At 60.5% G+C, this 22917-nt stretch overlaps 2 protein-coding genes across 6 annotated transcripts; both read right to left on the bottom strand.

Moving 5' to 3' along the window:
* Nucleotides 1-579: 579 nt before the first annotated feature.
* Nucleotides 580-16577, bottom strand: U2AF2 (U2 small nuclear RNA auxiliary factor 2). 2 transcript variants are annotated; one of them, XM_045987096.1, is made up of 12 exons: nucleotides 16364-16577; nucleotides 12985-13120; nucleotides 12216-12260; nucleotides 11811-11914; nucleotides 11342-11493; nucleotides 9949-10065; nucleotides 9680-9818; nucleotides 5439-5518; nucleotides 5234-5356; nucleotides 4857-4955; nucleotides 4390-4638; nucleotides 580-1319 (listed from the first exon to the last, which is right to left on the bottom strand). In XM_045987096.1, the coding sequence occupies exons 1-12, from the start codon at nucleotides 16410-16412 to the stop codon at nucleotides 1185-1187; spliced, it is 1428 nt and encodes a 475-aa protein (XP_045843052.1). In that variant the 5' UTR covers nucleotides 16413-16577; the 3' UTR covers nucleotides 580-1184. The 2 variants fall into 2 exon arrangements, with proteins under 2 accessions (XP_045843052.1, XP_045843053.1); XM_045987097.1 differs by having other exon boundaries at nucleotides 4869-4955; nucleotides 16364-16575.
* Nucleotides 16375-22695, bottom strand: CCDC106 (coiled-coil domain containing 106). Of its 4 annotated transcripts, none has more exons than XM_045987123.1 (6): nucleotides 22565-22695; nucleotides 21118-21193; nucleotides 20854-20961; nucleotides 20583-20759; nucleotides 19330-19542; nucleotides 16375-18878 (listed from the first exon to the last, which is right to left on the bottom strand). In XM_045987123.1, exons 2-6 carry the CDS (start codon nucleotides 21146-21148, stop codon nucleotides 18562-18564), a joined length of 846 nt encoding a protein of 281 aa, XP_045843079.1. In that variant the 5' UTR covers nucleotides 21149-21193; nucleotides 22565-22695; the 3' UTR covers nucleotides 16375-18561. The 4 variants fall into 4 exon arrangements, with proteins under 4 accessions (XP_045843079.1, XP_045843077.1, XP_045843080.1 ...); XM_045987121.1 differs by lacking the exon at nucleotides 22565-22695 and adding an exon at nucleotides 21811-21858; XM_045987124.1 differs by lacking the exons at nucleotides 20854-20961; nucleotides 22565-22695 and adding an exon at nucleotides 21811-21827.
* Between the last annotated feature and the right edge of the window lie 222 nt (nucleotides 22696-22917).

Raw genomic sequence — 22917 nt, 5'->3', positions numbered from 1 at the left:
GGGCGCAGAGAGCCGGGCGGGGGGGAGGGGAGCCGCCGAGCGGACGGGAAGCAACCGAAGGAGGCGACGGACCGGAAGCGGAAGTGGCGGTGCGCCCCGCCCTCCGCGCCGTACCCGGCAACCCCGCCCGCAGCGAGCCTGCGCAGCCGCCGCTTCCGCAGCCCCGCTCACCCCGCAGCGTCACTTCCGGCGCGCGGGCACAACGCTCGGGCGCCACCGTGAGGTCCCGAGGGACACGCGCGGACAAGTACAAATGCAGGCCTCAGCGGGGCGGGCCCACAAGCGCGGCCGGGACCGCGTCGTCGCCAGCCCGCGCGGCCACTCCGCCCCCAGCACCCCGCGGCGTCTTAGAGACCTTCCCCCTCTCTCCTGGGGCAGGAGGAAGCGGCCGGCAGTCCCCTCCCCCCACGGCGCCGCGGCCTCCGCCCCCGCCTCGCGGAACAGAGCATGCGGCCACGCTGGCGGGGTGTGCCTCGTGGGGCGAGCCAAGGACGCCCGGGCCGGAGGTCAGAGCGGTGGGGCCCCGGGAAACCGGAGGGGGGGGGTCACACACACCGGACACAGAGCAGCTCCGTAAAGTAAAATACAACAAAATGTTTAATGAGCAAATTCGTCTTAGCAAATATGAAACTGCCACAGAGAGAAGAGGGACGGGGCCATGGGGCTGGGGCGCAGGTCAGGGAGACTAAAGAGGAGAGTCAGCTACGTAAGAAACCAGGGAGGGCTCGGGGACCAGAGGCCAGGAGGACGGGAGCTGTGTTCCTGGAAAGGGAGAAGGCAGGGCACCGGGCAGACAACAAAATTCAAAATAGTTTGGCCATAAAATATAAACACACTATGTTTCTACAGTGGGGAAAGGGAGGAGGGGAGAAGGAAGAAGAGAGGCTGTTCTGGGGAGGGGCTGTGGGGGTCCTACCCCGCCCTGCTGTGCACCCCCTCCCCACCCCAACACCTTCCCTCTGTCTGTGGGTGCATGTGTCTGTGTGGGTCTGTGCGCGCATCCCCCATTGCCCTCCCCACACCTACCCCCACCCCACCCCACCCCCAATTGCTGCCATTCCAGTTGCTGCCGGCTGTCATTCGGCTGTCACTCCTCTGCCCATCTTCTTCAGAGGGGGAAAAGGGGGGGGGCGGGAGGGGGAGAAGCCCCCAACCAGCCCTGCCCCCACCCTCCCCCTCCACCTCTACCAGAAGTCCCGGCGGTGGTAAGAGTCGGGGTCACAGTATTTTGTGACAACCACTCTGTTGGCGAACTTGCGCCCCGTCAGGCCCTGCATGGCTTTCTGGCAGTCAAACACAGAGGTGAACTCCACGAAGATCTGCGGGAGTAAAAGACAGGTTGTGAAGTCAAGGTGGTCTCGGGTCCCGAGGATAAACCAGCTCAGCCACAGCAACCAGACACCATCTCCCCAGAAATCTGCAGGGGAGGGAGGGAGAGGGCCTGGTTGCAGGTCTGGGAGAATTGACCCGAATGTCCCCCAGAACCCCAGGATCAAAGAACAAAAGTGTACAGAGCAGAGCCATGTGGAGGCATGGGAGAATGACTGGAATGAGAGCCACATAGAACAGCAGCAAGTTCCCCAAGGAAAGAGGGGCACCTGTGTTCATTGTCTCCCTTGTACCACACACCTCACTGGGCTTTCCCCAAGGGCCATGTTCTCCCCAGAAGACAAATAAAAAAGTTTAAAAAAAAAAAAAAAAGGGCCGGGGGCGGGGTGGGCACTGGTGCTCCTGGTTGGGCCACTCCCTTTGGCTCCCGTTGTGATCCTGGAGTCCCAGGATCCAGTCCCTCATCAGGCTCCTAGCTCCATGGGGAGTCTGCTTCTCCCTCTGAACTTCTCCCCTCTCATGCTCGCTCTCAAATAAAATCTTAAAAAAAAAAAATGACCTTCTGAAGTTTCTCATCTTGTTTTAACCACCGGTTTACAAGGAAGTGGGCGAGGGGGAGATAATACCAACCTAATTCACAACATGGGACTTCTGTAAGACAAATGCCCCGCTGCTTCAACAAAATACCTTGCCAAAAACCAGAGCATTACGCGCAACTGTTAAGTTTTAAGAACGTTCTGAATAAAACTGAGTGGACCCTTGTTTGGATGCTTAAACCAAGTTTTTATAAAGACACGTGAGACAGGGAAATCCGAACACAAATTTAAGTAAATCCTAAGAATAATTCTGTTACTGTAATAATGATATTGTAGTTTCATTACGATTATGTAGAAGTTAACTGTTAAAAGTTTAGAGCAGTAGTTCTCAACCAGCACAAATGTGTCCCCAAGCAATGTTTTGCAATGTCTGGAGATGTTTTTAGCTGTCCACAGGAGGGGGTGTTAGTGCTGCCATGCAGAAGGAGCCCCTATCTGCTGGGGGGGGGGGGGGGAGGCCAGGAATGGGACTATACATCCAAACGTACATGGCACAGGCCTCAAAGCAAGACTTACCAGGTACAAAGTATCTGTAGCTCAGATATGAGAGAAATATACTTGACTACTACAGGTAAAATATAGGAAATATGCTTTAAACTATTTCAGGAAAAAAAAGTTGGGATGCTAAATACAGAAATAAAGAATGACAAGCTATGGCTAAATTGAAGCTGGGTGATGAGGCACTAGGATATACATACGCTGTAACAGAACGGAAGTGACCCACAGTACTAGGTCACTACGCTACTTGTACTTTCATGTACATTTGAAAAGAATGACAAAGTCTAAAAACAAAAGATAGTCCCAGACACCAGGCAGGTCTTCCTGTTCATCCTTCCCACAAATACTGACTCAGCCCTGCAGGAGCCAGGCTCCATCCCAACACCCATGACGGCAGAGTGTAACTGACATACCAGGAATGGGGGCTTCCACCACACCATACCAGTGAGGACTAGGCAGGAGAACGGTGCGTGGTTGGGTGTGTGTGTGTGCTGCCCATCCCCCCCAACACTGCTCCCAATCCTGTCCCTTGGCCCCTGACACTCATTACACTGCTACCTGGGCAAGCTCATCCAGCTAACAGCAAAACAGGGATCTGTGTGTTGAAGATGCCTAAGTTTCTATCAGACCTCATGCCCGGAACACAGCTCTGTCCAGCTCACTGCTTCGCACATCTCTGCTGAGGTGTCTCAGGACCTCAGACTGCCCGCCAACACTGTTCCCCAACACAGACCCCCACCCCCAAACCTGCTCATCTCCCTTGCTTCTCAGCGGCCATTTCCACCCTGTCACCGCAGGCAGGAGTTGGAGCAGCTTACTCAACTCCTCTTCCCCTGGCTCCACCACACCCCAGCCAACCACCAGGATTGGGGTGTTTACAGGTACCGGGCCTCTCGAATCCAGACTTCACTCCACCCTCCGGCTGCTACTTTCTCTCAGGGTCACCATCTTCCAACTAGCTGACCACAAGCTGACAGCTTGCGAAGCTCGAAAGAGAGCACACCTCCAGCACCTCTGCCCCTCCGCGTTCCCACCAGCAGAACCCAGCGCTGGGGGCTGGAGTGTAAGCAACTACGCCAGCATCCCTGACCGCGCTTACCTGGTTACGGGACCTCTCTCCCATGCCAGGCAACCACCACACTCCACACCTCCCAAAGGCTTCCTTCTCACTCCAGGGAACACCCAATATTCTTCTAGGACCCACAGAGGCGGACAAGACCTGCTGTACTGGGCCCCAGCTCCCAACCTCAGACCTCCCCTTCCACTGCTCTCTGCTGGGACTACACGTGCCTTGCCGCTGTCCCCCCACACACCGGGCTCCTATCCCACGGCATCTACGCTCACTGGACTCCCTGCTCAGGACCCTACCTGCCCACTGGGATGATCTGGAGTCACTTGGGCCTACTAACGCCACCTCCTGACCTTGAACTTCCTGTCTAAGAAGAGCATCAGAGCACCTCTCCTCCCAGCTGCTACCTGAGGAAGCACACATGTTGTCTCTGACAAGGCAGGCCTCGGGACTTCCCTGCTTAAAGGCCTGATCACTAGCTGAGTGGTTAGATGACCTAAGTCCCCACCCCTGACCTGTGCCCCAGGAGGGTTCAAAGTGCTTGCACCTGGCACAGTGCCAGAAGTGACATGACTCAATGGCCTGGGAAACCAGACTGCAAGAATTGGAACTCTGACGCTGCGGCCTGAATGCTCTAAGGGCCCAGAGGGGCCGCACAGGTAAGCTTAGTGAGCACCTGGCGGGCAGGAGACAGAAGTGGGTCTGCTGCTATCGTGACGAATTTTAGCGCTTTTCTCCCCATTGCAGACAAAACCAAACCACCTGCGTAAGGGGACACGACCAAGCCAAGCAGTTGCAGGGACACGCTCTGGGGGGACCCACACCCATCTGGGCCGCAGCAGTGTCGTACACTCGTGGACAAGGGGTAGGGGGCGGGGAGCAGGCACCCATGCACACCTTTCCACAGCCGGGCACCTCGACGCCATCCACAGGCCGGGGGATCTCAATGGACTTGACGAGCCCGTACTTGCTGCACTCGTCCCGCACATCCTCCACAATCTCCTCATACTCCTCGTCGTCCAGCAGCTCCTCGGGCAGCACCATGTTCATGAGGCAGAGCACCTCAGTTGGGTGGCCGCCCATCTGCACCTGGGAGCTCATAAGGCCCGGCACTTGCAGGGTCACAGGGGTCTGGTTGATAGTGCTCTGTGGAGAAATGGGCGGGGGGGGCGTCACAGCCAGGGCCACGCAGCACCCCCAGAGGCCTACCCAGAGAAAACCACACCCTGCCCCTGAAGGCCCACGTGTCCACGGTCAGTGTGGCCCAACAAAGCCAGAGCCACAACTTACAAGGACCTACTCCCAGTCCCTCCCAGTCCCTCCCCACCCCCAGGTGTCCCTCTAGCCAATGGAAGATGACGTGCCGGGGGGCTCACCAGCGTGGCATTCTTGGCTCCCACACTTGCCCTCTGGACGAGCAGTTTCTTATCCCCCAGCTGCATCCCATTCAGCCCCGCGATGGCCTGTGTACGGAGGATGAGGGGAGGGGACGCAGTAAAGAGGTGCGGGTCAGGGGCCGGGCACCTGACACCTCCCTCCAAGCCCCAATAGCCCAGAGCTGGGCGTTGGTGGGGAGAGCCTGGAAAGAGCTGGAACCAAGGGAAAGGGGCCCAGTCCCCCGGCAGGGCCCTGCTGCAGGCTGGCCACCTCCCTCCCACCCTGACGAGGAGAGCCCTCAGTGCGGACGCAGAGCAGGGTGAGGCAAGGGTGGAGGCAGCAGGGCCGGGGACCCGGGGCTCACCTGATCCGTAACGTTGATGTCCACGTACTCACAGAAGGCGTAGCCCTTGGAGAGCCCCGTAGCACTGTCCTTGACCAGGTTGAAGGCCTTGAGAGGCCCGAACGACGTCAGCAGCTCTTTCACCTGCCGCGGGGCCGCAACTCCATGAGGGCTGGTTTGGGCAAAGACTGGGAGGGGAGAAGCCAGGAGGAGGCAAGGGGTCTACCTGGTCATCGTTCAGGTAATTGGGTAAGCCCCCGATGAACAGCTTGTGGGCAGAGTCTGGGACCACGGTGGACACAACTCCTGGGGAAAAAGGGGAGTAGACAGGCTTTGGTTTCCGGCACGAGGTCTCTCCCTGGTGCCCCGGGGCATACGCACAGGGAGAAGCCCGTTATGCCTGCCGCGACAGCAACAGGCCAGTGTTCCGCCATCCACTCAACCGCGCCGGCCACGGAGGCCCAGCAAATACCGTCTCGCAAAGCCCCCAGACCAAGACTCACACTAGCAGCTTTCCGCAGGACATACTGTGACAGACCAGCGTGCATGGCAGCAAAGGTCCCCGCTCAGCAGCCACAAAGACACAAACTCACACCCAAACCTGCCAACTGCAGCAGCTCACGTGGGCTCACAGCCTCCCTGTGAGGTGTCAGGATGACAACTGCTCGCCCCTCCCCCATCAGCCAGACCCCAACACCAAGGCCTTTCCTCCCCGCCGACGTCTACATCAGCTCTCCCGTTGGGACTCATGGCCCTTTCCTATGTGGTCCTGTACTTTTTGCAACTACAAAAGCCCAGCAAGTCCTTCTCTGTCCTGTTGTGTGTGAAATCAGAAATGCCTGCAGCTCCAGGTCCGGGAGGGCAGAAACATGCCCGATTCACAGAGCACCCTGACTGCAGACGCCGGCAGGGACACATCACGGGGGCTCGTGTCCACCAAGCGTTTTTAATGACCACTATGTGTCCACCCCCGTCACGCCATCTCCACTCAACTTGGGATTTAGAGACAGGTGCCTCCCAGGTGGCTCAACCCTTCGGTCCCGCCAGCTTCAATTCCTAGAGGCTTCCCATGAGCTGTGAGCAACCCAAGCCCCCGCTGGCCATCTGGGCTCTGCAGTACAGAAAAACCTCAGCCAGCCAGCCCGACCAGCCCCAGACTTTCCAACGGCAGCATGGCCTCGCCCACCTCAGCAGTCCACACCACCCACCCTCCCCGGCTCCTCCGGACCTAGGGAGGAACAGGGGAGACAGAGAACGGGAGAAAGCACCAGACACTGAGTCGCTGGACCCGAAGACGGGTGCCCCCTCCTCTCCTACCGCCACCCCAGCCACTGCGACAACCAGAGCCGAGCCGTGTCAGGGCGGGGCTGTAGGGGTGCAGACCACAGAGGCCCCGTGTGCCCAAGGCAGGACAAGCAGAGGACCCAGGCCAGACACTACAGGCAGACTCCCTGGATCCACTGCCTCGGTGCCCTCCAGGGCCTCACCCACAGTAAGACAGCACAAACTAAGGCCGAGAAAGGAAGCTCTACCAGGGACCCACACACGCAGAAAAAGCCATCCCTAGAGCCCCTGTGACCTGCGACTCCACGGGCGGTTCTCGCCGCACTGAGGCACCATCACTCTGAGCAACAGCAGACGAAGATGGGGCGGAGGTCCGGTCGTGCCAGAAGGGGAGGAGCGGCGCCACATGAATCTCAGCAGGCTCATACCCGCCAGTCGTGCACCCCAGGGAAGGACGTGGTGCTGAGGGCACCAGGGTTGGGCTCCCTGGGTTCCAATCTGGGGAGCGGCCCCAAGTGAGGCTCCCCTGGGCCTCACCGTTCTCATCTATGCAACAAGAACAGTCCCGCCTGCAACAGAGAACGTGAACCACCCATGGGAAGTGTGCACCTGAAACAGGGTCTGAGGCCAGGCCAGCACCAGGGAAAGGAAGGACCACGGTGATCCTGAGGGCAAGACGGTTTTGAAGCCACGACAACGACCCACACAAGGTCACACAAACAGAAAAGGGGGATACAAAAATAAAGTGAGGCACAGAGCCCCTGGGCAACCTCCTCTCCCAGCATGAAGGGCGGGCTCCTCGCTGACCTCAAACCTACGGTCTCCGGAGGGCGGCCCAGCGCACGCCTATCATCCTCTCTCTGGAGGGCCACCCAGCGCACACCAGCTGAGCAATCTCTCTTGTACCTGGAATGCCACTTCCTCCTACCGTGCACACACCACTAGACCTGGCCGAGACCCCCGCTGAGAGAGTGGGACTCGGCCCTGAACTGAGCAGGGAGCCTGGCCTGGCAGTGGTGGGTGGTCAGGGCTGAGCTGAATGCACACCCTGAATGGCTACTCGGCCTTCCTGCCTCCAGAGTACCTCCAGCTCTCCCTGTTCTCCCCACCGACGTTCCCCACTGGTCTCAAGGGGAGGACCAGGATCCCACCGTCACTCCAGAATGACTAGGCCTGGCTTTGGTGGGAACGAGTGTTTAAGGTTTCATGACTCCAGTGGATACGTGTTTAGTCTTACTTCGACATGCTTCCATCAAGGTCAAGAAGTCGCCTTCCGGGTTCCTGAATTGTTCCTCTCCCAAACAAGAATGTCTGCTGAATTTCATCACATGGTTTTTCACCATTAAGCTCTTTACATAACAAAACTGACTGTTTTTTTTAAGTGAAAAGCAGAGATCAGAACACAAGCTTTACTATAGAAAAACACCAACCAGAGAACGCCTATTAACCTAGAGACCAGATCCCACCTATCACTTCCGGCCATGCTCCCAGAACTGAGCATGCCCGCCGGGCACTGGGACTGCAGACCCTCAGGCTCTCTGGGAGGACAAATCCCAAAGTGAGAACAGTAAGCAATCTTTCAGCAGCTTCATCACACCAACAGCCCTTCTAGAAAGGGGCCCCTGACTCTGGGAAGACCATCCCAAGCGGCTGTCCCCAGGTCTAATGGTGGCCTTGCCGTGCTTTTCTCCCAAGTGAAATGGGAAGCCGGTGTCCACATGGTGGCAGGCACACCGATCACTAAAGCACTGAGTGGTGAACTTTTTGTTTGGGGCCCACAGGGTTAGGGCCTCAAATTGGCCACCGCTGCCCCCAAACAGGCCAGAGGCAGGCGATGGGCTGGGCTCTACTAATCTTTACTTCAGAACTAGGCAGGGGGCAGCTGGCTCAGTCACTGGACCACATGCCTCTTGCTCAGGTTTGGGAGTTCGAGCCCCACGCTGGACGTGGAGCCTACTTAGAATAAAAAGGCAGTAAGCTGCGTCTGGCCCCCCAGCTGTCGCTCGCTGACCTTGTACTACAAGCTGTCACAAAAATAAAGTGAGGCACAGAGCCCACTCGGGAAAGCCCAACAGTAAGCTTCAGCGAGCAGACAGGGTCCTTACACGATCCATCGTGACTAGAGCGCACTAAATTCCCTGAGCAAAGGGGCGCCTGGGGAGCCTCGTCAGGTGGCTGCCTGACTCTTGCTTTCGGCTCAGGTCATGAGCTAGCAGCCGTGGGACTGAGCCGGCGTCATGCTCTGCACTCAGAGCACGGTCTGCTCCAGGTTTTCTGCCCCTCCCACCCCCCCCCCACTCTAAAAGAAAATCTCTAAAAAGTTTATTTTGCACAAAAGAAGGTTCCATAGCTTCATCTGGGACATGGTCTCACAGATGCCGATCCACACAGAAAGTCACTGCGCCGTGTGCTTAGAACACGTCAGTGCATAGGACACTGCTGTCACTGAAGGGTTCCGGAATTCCACGGAACCTACCAAGTGGCTACAGCACTGGCTCCTCCAAGCCCACTTTGGTCCCTGCACCCCAGCAGGGCTCACACCCACCTCACCACAGGGACAGTGACCAGCCTACACATCAAGCCAGGCAGGCCATTTCCGCACAGCCTGCAAGGTTTTCTAAGGGCTGCTGTACGACATGTGGATAATACGTGAATCGGGAAAGCCAGTACCCGTAAAGGACAAGGCCGTCCCCATTGACTCAGGCATCAGGAGGCTGCGTGCGGGCTGCCACATCACAACAGGACAACTGGGACCCAGATGGCATGGCCCACAAAGCCAAAGATATCTACTGTCTGAGACCCTTTGCAAGAAAAACTCTCCAAGCCCAGCTCTGCTATGTTCTCCACTGACCCAGACTACTCCTCAATGTGGCTATGAGAAATGGCCCAAAGCACAAGAGAAACACCGAGACCAGAAAAATGAGCAACTATCCAGCTGCCATCCCCACTGGGAGCCTGACAGCTTGTGCTCACGCGGACTGCCGAAGTCCCAGAACGAGAATGACAGCCAGGCTACAAACCCTTCACCTCCCTCTACACATTCCGCAGCCACTGTGCAAACCCAAGCGAGGAGAACGCCCAGCTCCAAAGGTTTTGGGGAAATGGGTGAGAAGCACTCACACCATTTCCCAAGTATCTCCAGCTGGGCGGGAGACAGAAGAGAGGAACAAAGCCCCCACTCACCAGGCACATAGACAGAAGGATTCTCTGACATGCCAGGCAGGGGCTGGTAGTCGTGAGGCCTGCGGATCTTCAGCGACTGGCCCTGGAAGATGATGCCATCGAACGCCATAGCCTGGGTGGTCTCATCCACTGAGCGGAACTGAAAGAGCAGCAGGTGGTGAGGGTCAGGGAGCCCAGTGGACAACGGCCCGAGGAGACAAGGGCTGCTGGAGAGGTATTGCTGCGGGAGGAACACACATTTTCCTGACCCCGCCATGCACCCGGCTCACCTCCAAGAAGGCAAAGTTCTTGTCTTGATTAATCTGCACAGCCAAGACGGGGTTGCCAGGGGCCTGGGTCAGGCCCCCAAGGCGCATCTGGGCGTTGAAGAAGTCCATCATGGCCTCCTGCAGAGGGAATAGGAGACAGGGGGGGGCGGGGGAAGGGAGGTGGAGAGAGGAGGGGAGGGTGAGAGAGGGAGACACAGAGGGGTTTGGGGGTGAGGGGAAGGGAGGGGCAGGGAAGGGTGGAAGAAGGGAGGGAACAGTGGAATAGGGATGGGGGTGAAGAAATCAATAGTAGGAACAAAGGCAGGAAAACGAGAGAAAACAGGGAAGGAAGGAGGCAGCAGCAAGGGACAGCCAGGGGCCAGAATTGTGGGGAGGGCCACGGGGGCCCCAGAGAAGAGACATCGTTCAAGAAAAATGCATGGAAACGGGACAACAGAAAAAAAAGAAAAAGGATCAAATAGAAAACGAGTAGATAGAATGTGAAAGAAAAAGCATCCAATAGCAACAAGAGGAAAATGGTAGGAAACCAGCAAAAAAAGAGCAGGCAGAAACACAGAACACCAAGTCGGAGAGAAAAAGGAGCGAAGGAACAGGGAGGGTGGAGGGAAGGAAGGTGGGGTGAGGTGGGGTGGGCGGGAGGGGAGGAGAAAAGAGTGATGTGGCGGGATCTGGCCCTGGAGTCCGGGGGCTGCTTTATCAAACGTAGCAAAGTGCAGGTTGAGAAAGTCAGAATGGACCTTACTTGCCTTCGACGACGGTAGCAAACTTTTTGTTGCTACGAGGGATCTCAGCCCCACAATATTTCACTTTAAAGAGAAATGGAAACAACTCTTTGATCTCGGGATTCTCGGGGTGCCACGGGAAGGGGTTGGGGAGAGGGGAGGGGAGAGGAGTGGTGGGGAAGGTCGGGGAGGTCAGGGCCATCAAAAACAAAAGAGCAGCGACCACGGGAGGGACGTAGGGAAAGGACGGGGAACAGGTGGCAGAAAACCAGAAGTGTGTCAGAGAAATCTGCGGGGAGCGTGCGTCTGTGTGTGTGTGTCTGTGTGTCAGCGTGCGCGCGCGTGCGAGTCTCCCTCTCTGTCTCTCTCGATACGGATTCATGGATTTTCGTAGGTTCGTTATGTGTGTGCTTGATCCCTGGGTTGTTGGAGAAGGTTGGGAGAGGGGAGACGGGAGAGGGGAAGAGGGAGGGAGGGAGAGGGCCACCCCCAGCCCGGCCCCTGGCTGGCTCAACTCCAACGGTCCGTCTGGGAGGGGGCCGGGGGGCCTTGCAGGAGCAGAGTCTGACCCGTGCAGGTTGAGGGAGGAAAGGGAGGGAAGGGGAGGAATGGGGGGCGGGGTGGGTTGGGGAGAGGGTAGGGGCAGGGAAAAGGCAGGGGGCGGGCAGTACCTCAGTGATGCCAAAGGGGATGTTGCCCACGTAGAGGCGCCGGGCCTGTCTGGTCATCTGGCTCCCGACCACGGGCACCGGCGTCGGGGTCACAGCCAGGCCATCGGGGGTCATGGTGGGGAGAAGGGCGGTGGCTGGAATCTGACCCGCAGCTTCAAGAAAGGTAGAACAGGATTAGACCGCAATCGGGCCATCCTCCACACCCCGATCCGGTTCAGGGATCACCCGCTGTACACCCAGAGAGCCACGGAAGGGCAGCTGCCCACAGACCAGCCCAATGGGAGGCTCAACCCCACTCCGCCAAGGGAGTCTCCCAGCGTCTCCTCCGTGGGGGTCTGAAAGGCAGAAACCAGGAGGCCCAGGACACAAAACTTACCCTGCCCCCCACCCCACCGCCAGATCAGAGTCTGCCCCTCAGGCACCCAGCACACTGACTGAGTCCGTCCGTCACCTACTGAGGTGGCAGTACCTTGCATGGCCTTGTACTGCATGGGGGTGATGTGCTCGAAGCCAGGTGGCGGGACATCCCAGTATTTACGGACCTTCTTCTTCTTCTCGTGGCGGGGGGAACGACTGGGAAGGGGGGAGGGGAGAGCCGGGCAGGACGACCTCAGTCTGACCAAAGGTGGGCCTGTGAGCACCCCAGGCTCCCCTCAGCTCCCCACCAGGAGTGCAGCGCTCTCCAGGAGGGAGAGGATCTGGGTTAGGGCCGCACCCAGGCCTGGGGGAGGGTGCTGGTTTCAAGGCCAGTGGAATCTCATCCCCAGTACTTGGGCTAGGGCTGGCTGAGGACAGGGAAGGGTACACAGGGGGTGGGGTGGGGGGGCCAAAGGGAGTGGACATCGGGGTGGAAGGGGCAGGAAGAGAAGCTCACATCAATCCACCGTGCTCCTCTTTAGCGCCTCTGGTCAAAGGTTTGCTGGGGGGTGGGAGGGAAAGGTATGGGGAAGGGTGACTGGGGACCCTCGTCTTCCCCACACGCCACACCTCCCCAAGGGCTCAGAGCCCCAGGGCTGGGGCCAGCAGGCCCCCTTGGCCCTGTTCCCCCCAAACCCCCCACCCCAGGAAAGAGGTACTGAGGAAGGGAGAAAAGGTCACACAGACCACTTTCTACTTGGAGAAACTGAGACGGAAGGAGGCAGAAGGACTTCCACCTACCCCGCCCTTCCTCACCTAAGAGGACAGAAAACAGAGAGAGCTGTCTACGAGGAAGAAGCGTTAGAAGAGCAGAAAACAGGCAGGGATCGGAGATGCTGCTGCGCTTCAAGAACCACCTCTTCCGAGGAGGTGAAGCTCAGGCCCCAGAAGACGATCCCCCACAGAACCACAGACAGTGGGAAAAAGAAACCAGCCCTGAGTGACAGGAACTGGGACAAGGTCACGAAGGAAAAAAGAGTCGAGTGCCCTGACTCCAGACTCAACTCTAAGATAAAGAACCTACTGTCCCCGCCAACCCACCAGAAACTGAAAAAAACTCCAGAAACAGGGAAAAAAACCCAGAACTCAGACGACGAACAGACCCCTCCCTCAGGTACAGAGAGAAGCCAGAGTCCCAGGCACACAAGGTTTGAGCGCACCGACACCCCATTCCCAGGCTGGCCCACCCCACCTGTGCCCAGCCAGGGGTTCCCAAGCCCTGGTACCTTCGTCGCCGTCTGTCCCGGGAGGCACTCCGCTGGTCCCGGTTGCGCCGGTCCCGGCTCCGGCTCCGGCGCTTGCGGTCCCGGCTCCGAGAGCGGCTGTGGCTACGCTTCCGGTGCCGGTTCTCCTTGTCCCGCTCTGGGCCAGGGCGAGGGGGAGGAGAATGAGCTGAGGGAGGACACGGCCCAGCCCACCCACTCACTGGTGGCTATGCCCCGAGCCCCAGGGAGGCCACCCCCCAAGGGGAAGGGACTCAGTGGAGGAGGGGAGATAACAGGATTCCTGGGTCCACAAGCCAGTCCAGGGACCCTGGGGGACCAAGGGCACGGGAGCTGGTTACCTGAGGGGACAGGGCCTGGAAACGCCCCCGGGGTGTAAGATACCTGAGGCTGCTCACGAGGAGCTGGGGAGCCAGAGAAGACAGAGGAGGCTGGCTCCTGGTCCCCCTCGAGGGCTGAGGGGCCTGACCCCAGGGTCGTCCCTGAGAGGGGCAGGGCTAGAGGCTGGGGAATCAAGAGACCCAATGATGTTTTCCTGAATGAAAGAAACTGGCGACCCCTCAGGAAAGACCTCCTCAACCAGCTGGCACCCACAGCCCCACCATCAATCAGGCCCCGGGGTCAGGTGCCAGGCAGGATCTGACATCCACAGGAAGCCAGGATACCCGACGGTCCCTTCCCAACCAGGTGAAGAATGCAGAATGCCCTCCTCTAGGGAGGTACCCCTTTCTGAATGTGGGCTACAGAGGAGATACCTGGCCCCGCCTCAGGAGGTGGGGGAGGAGCGCACCCTAGCCCCCACTCCTCACAGGCTGGTATCCCAAACCACCCCATCCTGCCCACACTCCCCCAAAGCCAGGGACTGGGGTCCAGCCCCCAGTTGGCTCCCTCAACCCCCTCAATGGCCTTGGAGTGGCGACTCGGAACAGAGCACAGCCATGCCCATACAAACACAGAAACCTCCGCTCAAAGACCTCTCACCCCAGGAAGGAGGTGCGGACCAACCCACCAGCACCGAGCCCCAGTGCGTTTCCTTATTCTTCAGTTCGAAGACACCCCAACTCCTCCACTACCATGCGTCCGTGAACAAAAGCAGGAAGATGCAGTAAAGACAAGGTGGCTGACTTTAGCCCCCTTGCTACTACCTCATCTCTTATGTTTTCTGAGAACTCATATGTGAACTTTCCATAAATAAATCTCAATTCCAGAACCACTAAAACTTAAGAGAAACGAGCACCTCAGAAAGGGAAAAACCAGAGCAGCAGACAAGAATGCTCCTAAAACCCATCGATACTGAGTAGCTCCACTTGCCCTCAGTCCTTCCTGGGCAAAAAAAACACTTCTACCCAAATAACATAAAGAGAGTAAGGTATGCGAAGGCCACATGACTTGCCCATGGCAAAACCAAGACGACGGTGCGGCCGGAAGGTACACCCCGTAACGCTATCAAGTATGGTCAGACATCTGGACATACACGTTAACTCAAGATACGCAAATCCCTCAAGGGTCTGCCTAGAGCCGCCTGTAAGGACATTAGTATCCCTACCAAGGTAAGAAAGCGAAAGCTGAACCAGCACCAGCCACGGTGAAGGAGGAGCAGACAGATGGGCATGGCACTAGGCATGCAGCAGCTGCGGCCTGGAGCTGCGGGCCTCTGGCTCCACACTTGTAAGATGAGCAGGCTCTGAGCCCCAAGAACTCTCCCTGAGGCGAGGCTCTGAGATGGACACACAGCCAGAGGAACAGCAGAGGAAGCAGAGATGCCCGCTGGGTGCCTGCCACCAGACGAGGAAATTCACTCTCTGGAGACACACGTGCCCCCCCCCCGCCCCCCCCCCCCGCATGGGCTAAAGCTAGAGATTGGCCCCCAGAAGCGAGGATCCGCAGGCAAAGCAACACGTGGACAGAGCTTCCAACCTCCCCACACAACACAGCTCCACCAACCGCACTCAGGCCGGAGCTCAGGGCTGGCCCCCCAGTGCCGGAGAGAAGCCAGGAGCGAGGAAGAAGGGGCTCCAGCAGTCCCGGCCGGCAGCCCGGCCTGCCACCGGCCAGACGCAGAGAGAGCTGCAGCGTTTCCGCCTCTTGACGATTGGAAATCAGGCAAACACAGCCAAACCTCTTAAAACAAAGGTCCCGTGGGCCCCCTGAGGATGCGGCCCGACGACACTTGGAAAGCACCTCTCGCGCCGGCGCCACCTCCACGAAGACGGGCCTCTCCGCTTCGGAATGCGACAGCGCACAAAAGACAGTTTCACAAAAACCACGTCGCTTTTCAAGCCCTCAGCGTATACCGAGCCCCACGGCACGCGCGCCTCCCGGATTCCCCCCGTGACCCGGGTTCTGCCCCGGACCAGCTGAGGTCTGCGGAGGTGTTGAGCCCTGAGCCTGCTTCCTCCCACAGAGCAAGCACATCGGCTCGGCCTCGCGCGCTCTCTCGAGGGCGCACTCGGAAGTCCGCCCCGGGCTCAGTAAACAGCCCAGCGCGGGGCGCGCGCCCAGATCACCTAGCACTACGGCCCTCCTCGATGCCGCAAACGCAGGGCCGCGAGGGTCTCGGGCAGCACGGCGGCCGGCGCACGGACGCTCCGGAGCAGGGTCTCTTCCCAGCCGCCCGGCCCCGCACACGGACCGCAGCAGCGTGCACCGCCTGCCCTGGTGCTGACACCCCGCAGTCCCCACGCCCCTCGTCCCACACGGCGCGGCAGAGACCGCGTCCACGCGCCCCACCGCGGGGACCAGACGAGCAACCAACACTCCACGCCGCGGGCTCCGGGACGGTCCCACGCCCGCGCCCCAAGGAACGCACGCTTGTCCTCTCCCCCGAGGGACACCGCCGCAGCCCGCCGCCCCGGAGCGGGGGGGGGGAGCGGGGGGGCACCCAGACCCGCGCCCACGTGAAATGGGCTCGCAACCGCCATTTTGGGACAAAGGGGGCGTGGAGACCCGGGCCGCAGGCCCGGCCGGAAGCGGAAGTGCCGAGGCAGCGGGAAAGAAAGGAAGCACCGCAGGACCGACACACAGAAAGCCTCTTTTCAGAGTATTTTAAAGGAAAAAAAGAAAAGGGGGTGGCGAGTACGCGAGGAACACCCAGCCACCCCGCGGGTCCACGCTGCCTCCGCCGCGGACCACGTGGGGCGCAGACCGGAGCGCGCTGCGCATGCGTCCGGGACCCGCGCCCGCCGCCCCCTCCTCTCTTCCCTTCCCCTCCGGCGCTCGGCGGCACGCCGGGTGGTCACGTGAGCGAGGCGCGCGCCGCGGAGCGGTGGGGGGGGCGCCGCGCGGCCCTGAAAGGAGGGGGAAAGAGAGGAGTAAAATGGCGGGGGACACGGAGAGGCCAGGAGCCATCCCGCCCGCCGCCCCACGCCCCCGGCGCCCTTACCTTGCTTATTCTCGTTGAGCTGCCGCTCGAACTCGTCGAAGTCCGACATGCTGAGGCGGCCGCGTAAGGGCCTGTGCAGCTCTGGCCTCGCCTTGCCGCCCGCCCGCTCCGGCCGCTTCGGCTACTTCCGCCGCTCGCTTCGGCTACTTCCGGCCGCCGCCGGCGCTCCGCCGCCTCCTACCTAATCAAGCTCGGGACGCCCGCCCCGCCCCGCCCCGGCTCCGCCCCTCTCCCCGCCCTCCCGCCCGCGAAGTGCCCCTCCCCCTAGAGCCTGGCTCCAAATAGCGTCGGCTATTTCCCGGCCGTAGAAGGAATCGCGAGCGGCGGCTTCGGCAGCTTCCGAAAACACCCGAAGCGAGGATTTCACCGGCTTCCCAGGCTATCGTAACTTTTCGGAAACTAGCTCTTCAACGTTCGGGTGTTTCCGTAGGTCCCCGCGCTCCTCTGTGCCCAGCGGGCCCCCCCAAGAGTTCGGCTTTTTCCGACAATTCAAACCGCCCCAGTCTCTCGCTGCTCCCGCAGATTCGACCCGCTCTTCGCTGCCGACCCTATCCAAGCAATCGGCTACTTCCGACAATCCTAAACGTCCCGCACTTCTGCGCTTTCTGAAGGTTTCCAGCGCTGGCTTTCGGACCCAGCCAGAGGATTAAACCCGATGCCAAGCTTCGGCTCTCTCCGGACAGTGCACTCACTCCTCCCCAGCCGGTGAACTTCGGCTCCTTCCGCCACCGCTTCGGGAAGGCCTCACTCACGGGAGACAGCTTCGGTTTTTTCCGTCGGCGCTTCGGCTCCTTCCGGCTTCGGGAACCGAAAAGGGAGGGAGGACAGAGACGAGGTTGGTCAGGAGAAGGGATACGGAAAAAGGGCGGGGTCCCGGTTCTCTGCCCCTGACCCTCCGGGTGAGGAGAGCGGAGGAAAAGAAGGGCCGATTTCGCAGAGGGCCTAAGAAGGTTGCGCGAGACAAAAGCAGGCAGCGGGGTGAAGGGTGCGCGCGGCCGCTGCGGAGGTTGCCAGCGCGGCTTTGTGCGCCTGCGCAGAGTGGAAAAGGAGGAGCGCGAGTTGGGCTTCTGCGCCTGCGTAGAGGTCGGTCTGAGGCGAGGTTTCTCACCGCTCGGGAGGCGAACGGGTTCCAGAGGCCCAAGCACGCATGCGCGAGACTTTCCCTCACTCCGGGAAAGGTACTAGATTCCAGACCGTTAGGCACAGCCGCCGTCTCCTGGTTTCTGTAGCAACAGCGTAAACGCGCTCGCTCGCTCCCCTCCCGCAGCGCAGGCGCAGCAGGCGACGTAGAGGGCACTTGCGGAAGAGCGGTAATTTGGCAGTACCGCCTCCTGGCGGGCGGGCGTGGAAGCCTCCAGCCGGACGTGTCGTTTCACGGTCCCCGCCGCGGTCGCTCCCGCCAGCGGTCACAGAGTCCCGGCCCCTGCCACCGCGCCTCTAGTCGAGCTAGCCTCTTTCCTGGAGCTCTACCTCTCCGAGTTCCCTGGGGCACAGCTGCTTTTCCCTCCTCCCGCCCCTGCCGCCGGGGGTGCTAATTACACCCTGTCTCCCCGAGCTCCGGCTCCCTACCTGACCGCCCGCTCCGTGCAACTCGCCGGAGCCCCCGTCACTGACTCCGCGGCAACGGACACCCCCTCCAAAAAGGAGCCGGGCCTAGTTTATTCCAAATTTTATCGTCTCTATTTAATTTAAATTCTCTGAATAATTCTTTCTTGTCCGGAATGCGGGTGGAGAGCTCCTGGCAGGGTGGGCCAGCCTCTCCTCGGGGCTGGGGGTAGAGACGGGGTATGTAGTGCCTGGCCCCGCAGAGAGTCTCGCAGTGTCCCCTGGAGGAAGCGCCCGGTGAGGGCAGGACGGTGCAGCTCACGTGGGAGGGGTGCCAGTGTTTGGGAAAGGGCAGAAACCGACCCCTGGGCGGTAGCGCTTGGGAGCCAGGCTAAGTGGACGCCCCTCGCCAGGGGATGCAGAGAAAGGGGAGGCTGCTAGGAACGTGAGAGGCAAGGAGGGGACCGGATCTATATACGAGGGACCTGGGATGGGAGTGGGGATCTGCAGGAGCAGGAGAGGCACGTGCAGAAACACCCCAGGGCCTCTGGAGGAGCACGCCACTCATGCACACGCTCGCCCGGTGCCAGGAGGGACACAGGAGGGAGGGAAGTGGGGGCCGAAGGGCGCGTCCCGGGCCAGCTGGGGCAGGATCACCGCTTGAAGCGATAGGTGATGGGGAGCAGCAGCTTGCTCTTCTTGAGCGCCTGCACCTTCTTGAGGGTCTCCTCGTCCAGGGCCAGGAAGCAGCGGCGCGAGTACTCGAGCAGACGCTCCTTAGAGGGGTCGAACTCGCCCACCTCTGCCAGCTTCTCCGGGGCCACGATGAGCAGCTCTGCGATGGGCGTAGTCAGCGCCACCGTGTTGCGATCTACTCGGTGGTGCTCAAAGGCCCGAGACATGCTCTTCAGCTTCTGGAAGGTGCCCAGGATCTTCTTGTAGCGGCAGAGGACTCCGTCTGCATCCTTCACTGCAAGGCCAGGGCGGGCAGAGAGGGAGACATGAGGAACAGAGATGGATATGGGAGGCAGAGATGGGGCACGGACAGCGAGTCCCGTAGAGGAAGAGCGGAGAGAACAACATGGAAATCCAGAGGACATGTGGGTGATGAGTCAAGAGGTGGTAGGAAACATGGAGACAGAGCGAGACAAGTGGGAAAATCAGAGAAGGCAGGCCCAGAGAGGAGTCGTTCCCAGCCCCCCTGAGCCTCACCCCCTCCCCCTGTTACTGATGAGAAACCTGAAGCTCAGACAGACCCCAGATGGCAAGGCTGGTGAGGGTGGACTGCAAAGACCACACGTGGACAGTCTGTCTGGGACAGACAACCAGGCTAGGGGAGAAGGGAGGGCCTCTTCCAAGGTCGCAGCAAGCCCCCAGCCCAGACCCCTTGAGATCCCACACCCTGAGTGCGCCTTGCTCACCCCGCTGCCTCTCCCGGGCCTTGGGCTTCCCAAAGCGCCTCCGGCCAGCACTTCCCTTCTGCTTCTGTCTCTTCCTCTCCACGGTACTGCCTTCTTCAGATGCTCCGCTGAGTGAGGAGGCCGCTGACTCCGGATCTGAGGCCTCGCCCCCAGCCCCACCCCGGCTGTCCCCCTCAACCCGCCTGGGCCCAGGCTTCACCCGGCAGTGGTCCTCTGGAAAGAGGCAGAGAGAGAGAAATCCGTACACATGAACTTCCAGAACAGGAGGGAGAAGGAGGCAAGAGGCCGTCTGCAAGATGGGGACAGATGTCACATCATATACAGGTCCCCAGGAAAGGGGGGGCCTCAACTGGGGCGGGAGCCCCCAAGGAGACCAACAGACAATACAGCATAGATGTTGCAGTCCTTAGCAAGAGGGCTGGGTGCACTTGGGGGTAGAGATCACAGGTGGAGCGTGGGTTCATGCCCCTCAGACTCCTAAGCTCTATGGCAAGCGATCTGGGGGAAGGGCTGAGAGAACCAAGACAGCACCAGACGCCTCAGAGAATCTGTGACTCTAGGCTCCCATGGTGGAGGAGGGGCTTTTTGGGGACTCAGTGGGACCTCCAGAAGAGTAGACTCTAAAAATCTGGGAAGCAAGCAAGGCCTTGGTTGAAGTGGGGGATTCAGACCCTGAGAGAAATCCCGGGCTCTGGGTCCAGTTCGCTGGGGGGATGTCCGGTGTGGGGGTTTTCACTGAGAAAGTCCAGAAGGCCCTGAGCCGAGGCATCCTAGGTAGGTTCCCATCTGCGTGGGGAGACAGTGGGAGGTCCCAGCAACGCAGGCCACAGGTGGTCCAGAGCAGAGAGGTCCCCAGTAACACAGATGTTGGAAAAACAGACCCTTGCCCAGGCTATCAGGTGAATCACAGGGGACTGTGGGGGCCTGGGAGGGAGCCAGCCAGGGGCTGAACATCATGTGGAGGGAGCAGAAGTTGGACTCTCCAAAACAAGCTGTTAAGATTTGAAAAGGGAAAGCCCTGAGCATCCCTGGCTGGGATTGGCCACAGGATTCTTCTGCCCATCAGCAGTGGCAGGAGTTGAACAGGAAGGAAGCTGATCCTGGGGTCCTAGAAACAGCCTTGGGAGTAGGGAGAGATCCCCACTGGGCCACCAAAGGATGAAAGCAGAGAAGGGTCCTGTATCCCGGAGAAGGGCCAGAGACTAGTGTCAGGGCCCCGGAGTGAGGCCAGGGACTCTGCTCACGTGCCCCACCTGCATCCATGCGGGCCGAGGAGATAAACTTGTCTAGCTGACACCGCAGGAAGTCCCTCTCCTCCTCCAGGTCCTCGATGCGCTTCTGCAACCATGAGTTTCTCTCCAGGGCCATGTGCAGCTGGGCCCTGACACCATTCATCAGGGCCACGGTTGGGGATGCGGCCTCCGGAGACTCTAGGGACACGGGGGAACCTTGGTCAAACCCCAGGCCTTAAGGGCCCTGCACCCCAGCTGACTGGGGTCCCTCTAAACCTCCCCCCCAGCTCACCCTCGAAGTTTCCCCGAGAGGGGCTCAGACTGTAAAAGATCTGTGGGTCTAGGTGGGGCGTCTCATCGAAGGGGATGGAGATCTCGAAGGCCTCATCGTCTTTCTTCACTGGAGGGGAGAGGCCAGGGGTCACCCCAGGGAAGGTCCCAGGCACCTCAGACCAGCCCCCAACCACAGCAGCCCCAGGGAGGAAAGGGCAGGGATGGGGTGGGGGGGGGGTGGGGGGGGATGTCCAAGGGTGAGGCGGGGTCCCAGCTTCCTCACGTGTCCTCCTCCGGCTGTTTCGGTCATTCATGGCGCGGCCTCCGGTGGACCCAGGCAGCTTAGCGCCTCAGGGGCACTGGACAGAAAGGGCAGCCACAGATGGAGGGACATCCCAGGGACGGTGGGGCCCAACTCTTTAGGACTCGGGGGTGGTGCTGAGGGCCAGGATTCCTGGGTCCTTGGCAGGACACCTGGGATTTCAAACTCCTGGGTTCCTAGGAAATGGGGAGGCTGGGCCCCCAGACCCCGAGCCACTGAGGGAAGGAGGAGTGGGTTCCCCGCGGGGACGACCGAGCCAAGACATCCTGGCCCGGATGGGGCCGACCCTCATCACGGATCACCTCGGGGCCAAAAGAAGCGAGAGGCGCAGGGGGGAGGGGACCGTGCCCCAACTTCCAGGCATAGGGTGGGGGTCCAGCCCACGCGCTGCGCCTCCCCACGCCCCTCCCCCGCACTCGTGTGGGCGAGCAGGGCCCCTCCCCCGTGGTGAAGGGGGCGCGTGCGCAGTGCGGGGGAAGGTCACGCGTGGGGATGCGCCCCCGCCCCCGCCCTTTGTCCCCCGGGTGGGAGGGGGAGCGATGTTGGCCAGGGGTCCCTTCGGCAGATGCACTAGGCCGCGGGTGCAGATGCAGCCACCACCCCCCGCCCACAGGTGCCGGGGGTCGGAGGGGCCAGAGCCCCGCGCTCACCCACCCGCGCGCGGAATCCGGCCAGGGGACCGACAGCGGCGGCGCCCATGCCCGGCGCCGGGGAGCGTCTGCAAAGTGTCGCGGGGAGTGGAGGGAAGCGCCCACCCGCCGCGGGCAGACGGGGAGGCAGAGGCGGCGAGCCTGGGGCGTGGTGGCGGGCAGGTGGGAGCGGGCAGGGACGATGGCACTTCCCCGCCCGCCGGTCAGTGCGTTTCTCCAGGAGCCTCCGGCCCCAGGTGAGGCCCGCCGTTTGCGGCTGAGGCGCGAGCTGCACTTGCGCGACAGCCCCTTGCCGCACTACCCCCCCCCCCCCCCCGCCCTCCGCGAAGCCCGGGCAGGGAACGTCAAGAAACTCCCAATTCCTGGAGAGCTGGCGGCTCCGGCGTGCCCGGGGTGGGGGGAGATGCACTGAGTCGGGCCCGGGAGAGGGAAGGAGACAACCAGGAAAGTTGAAGCACAGGGAGAATCCTTTTCAGCGGTACCCTGGGAGCTGGCCCCACGGACCCCCGTAACCCGCCCCTTCATCTCCCGCCGTCCGTGCCTCGCCAGCACAACCGGACCTCACGCACGGTTCCTAGGACCATGGGAGAGTGGGGGGTTACAGTTACTGAAAACAGGGGCCTGGAACACCCGCAGCGCCACCCCTGTAGCACCCCTCTAGCAGCGATTGTGAGCTGCTTGGGAGCATTTAGACCCAGTCTTGGCCGCTCCTCCTCCCTACCCCCCCTCCCGCCCCGGCCCCGCCTCAGTTTACTCACCTGTAAAGTGGGGAGGTCACGGTCCCTTTTAGGTTCCTTGTGAGGGTGGACGGATATGTGCAGGCAGAACGCTCAGGCCAGCACCTGGCCATAGTCTAGGCTCAAGATCGGGGCGCTGGCGGTGGTATTTGAGGTCAGACAGCGGGAGGCTCTTTCCTTCTCTAGGGAGTGGAGATGGCTAATTTGTTCTTCCACCCAAAAAGAGGTCGGAAGAAGGAATGAGGCCCAGCACAGTGCCTGGCACAAAGCAGAGGCGCGAGGACAATTCATTAGGAAGGCAGGTGTTTATTCGCTTCTGGCTGGGTTCCCTGCCTCTCCTCCCAGTCTCCAGTTGCTACTGGAATTTTCGCCAG

Source organism: Meles meles, chromosome 19 (assembly GCF_922984935.1).
Source record: "Meles meles chromosome 19, mMelMel3.1 paternal haplotype, whole genome shotgun sequence".
NCBI classification, from domain to species: domain Eukaryota; kingdom Metazoa; phylum Chordata; class Mammalia; order Carnivora; family Mustelidae; genus Meles; species Meles meles.
Note: the sequence above shows the minus strand (reverse complement) of the source record. Positions and strands in the feature narration are given on the sequence as shown.

Bases quoted from the DNA above. Each gene is read 5' to 3' on its own strand.
- CCDC106 (XM_045987123.1), bottom strand. From the start codon at position 21,148: ATGAATGACCGAAACAGCCGGAGGAGGACAC. The intron at 20,760-20,853 runs GTGAGCTGGGGG...CCGTGTCCCTAG, and splicing joins CTCTCGGGGAAACTTCGAGG to AGTCTCCGGAGGCCGCATCC. The intron at 18,879-19,329 runs GTGAGCAAGGCG...CTGGCCTTGCAG, and splicing joins GGCCCGGGAGAGGCAGCGGG to TGAAGGATGCAGACGGAGTC.
- U2AF2 (XM_045987096.1), bottom strand. From the start codon at position 16,412: ATGTCGGACTTCGACGAGTTCGAGCGGCAGCTCAACGAGAATAAGCAA. The intron at 9,819-9,948 runs GTGAGCCGGGTG...CTGCTCTTTCAG, and splicing joins AGAACTTTGCCTTCTTGGAG to TTCCGCTCAGTGGATGAGAC. The intron at 5,357-5,438 runs GTAGACCCCTTG...GCCCCGCGGCAG, and splicing joins ATTACCTGAACGATGACCAG to GTGAAAGAGCTGCTGACGTC.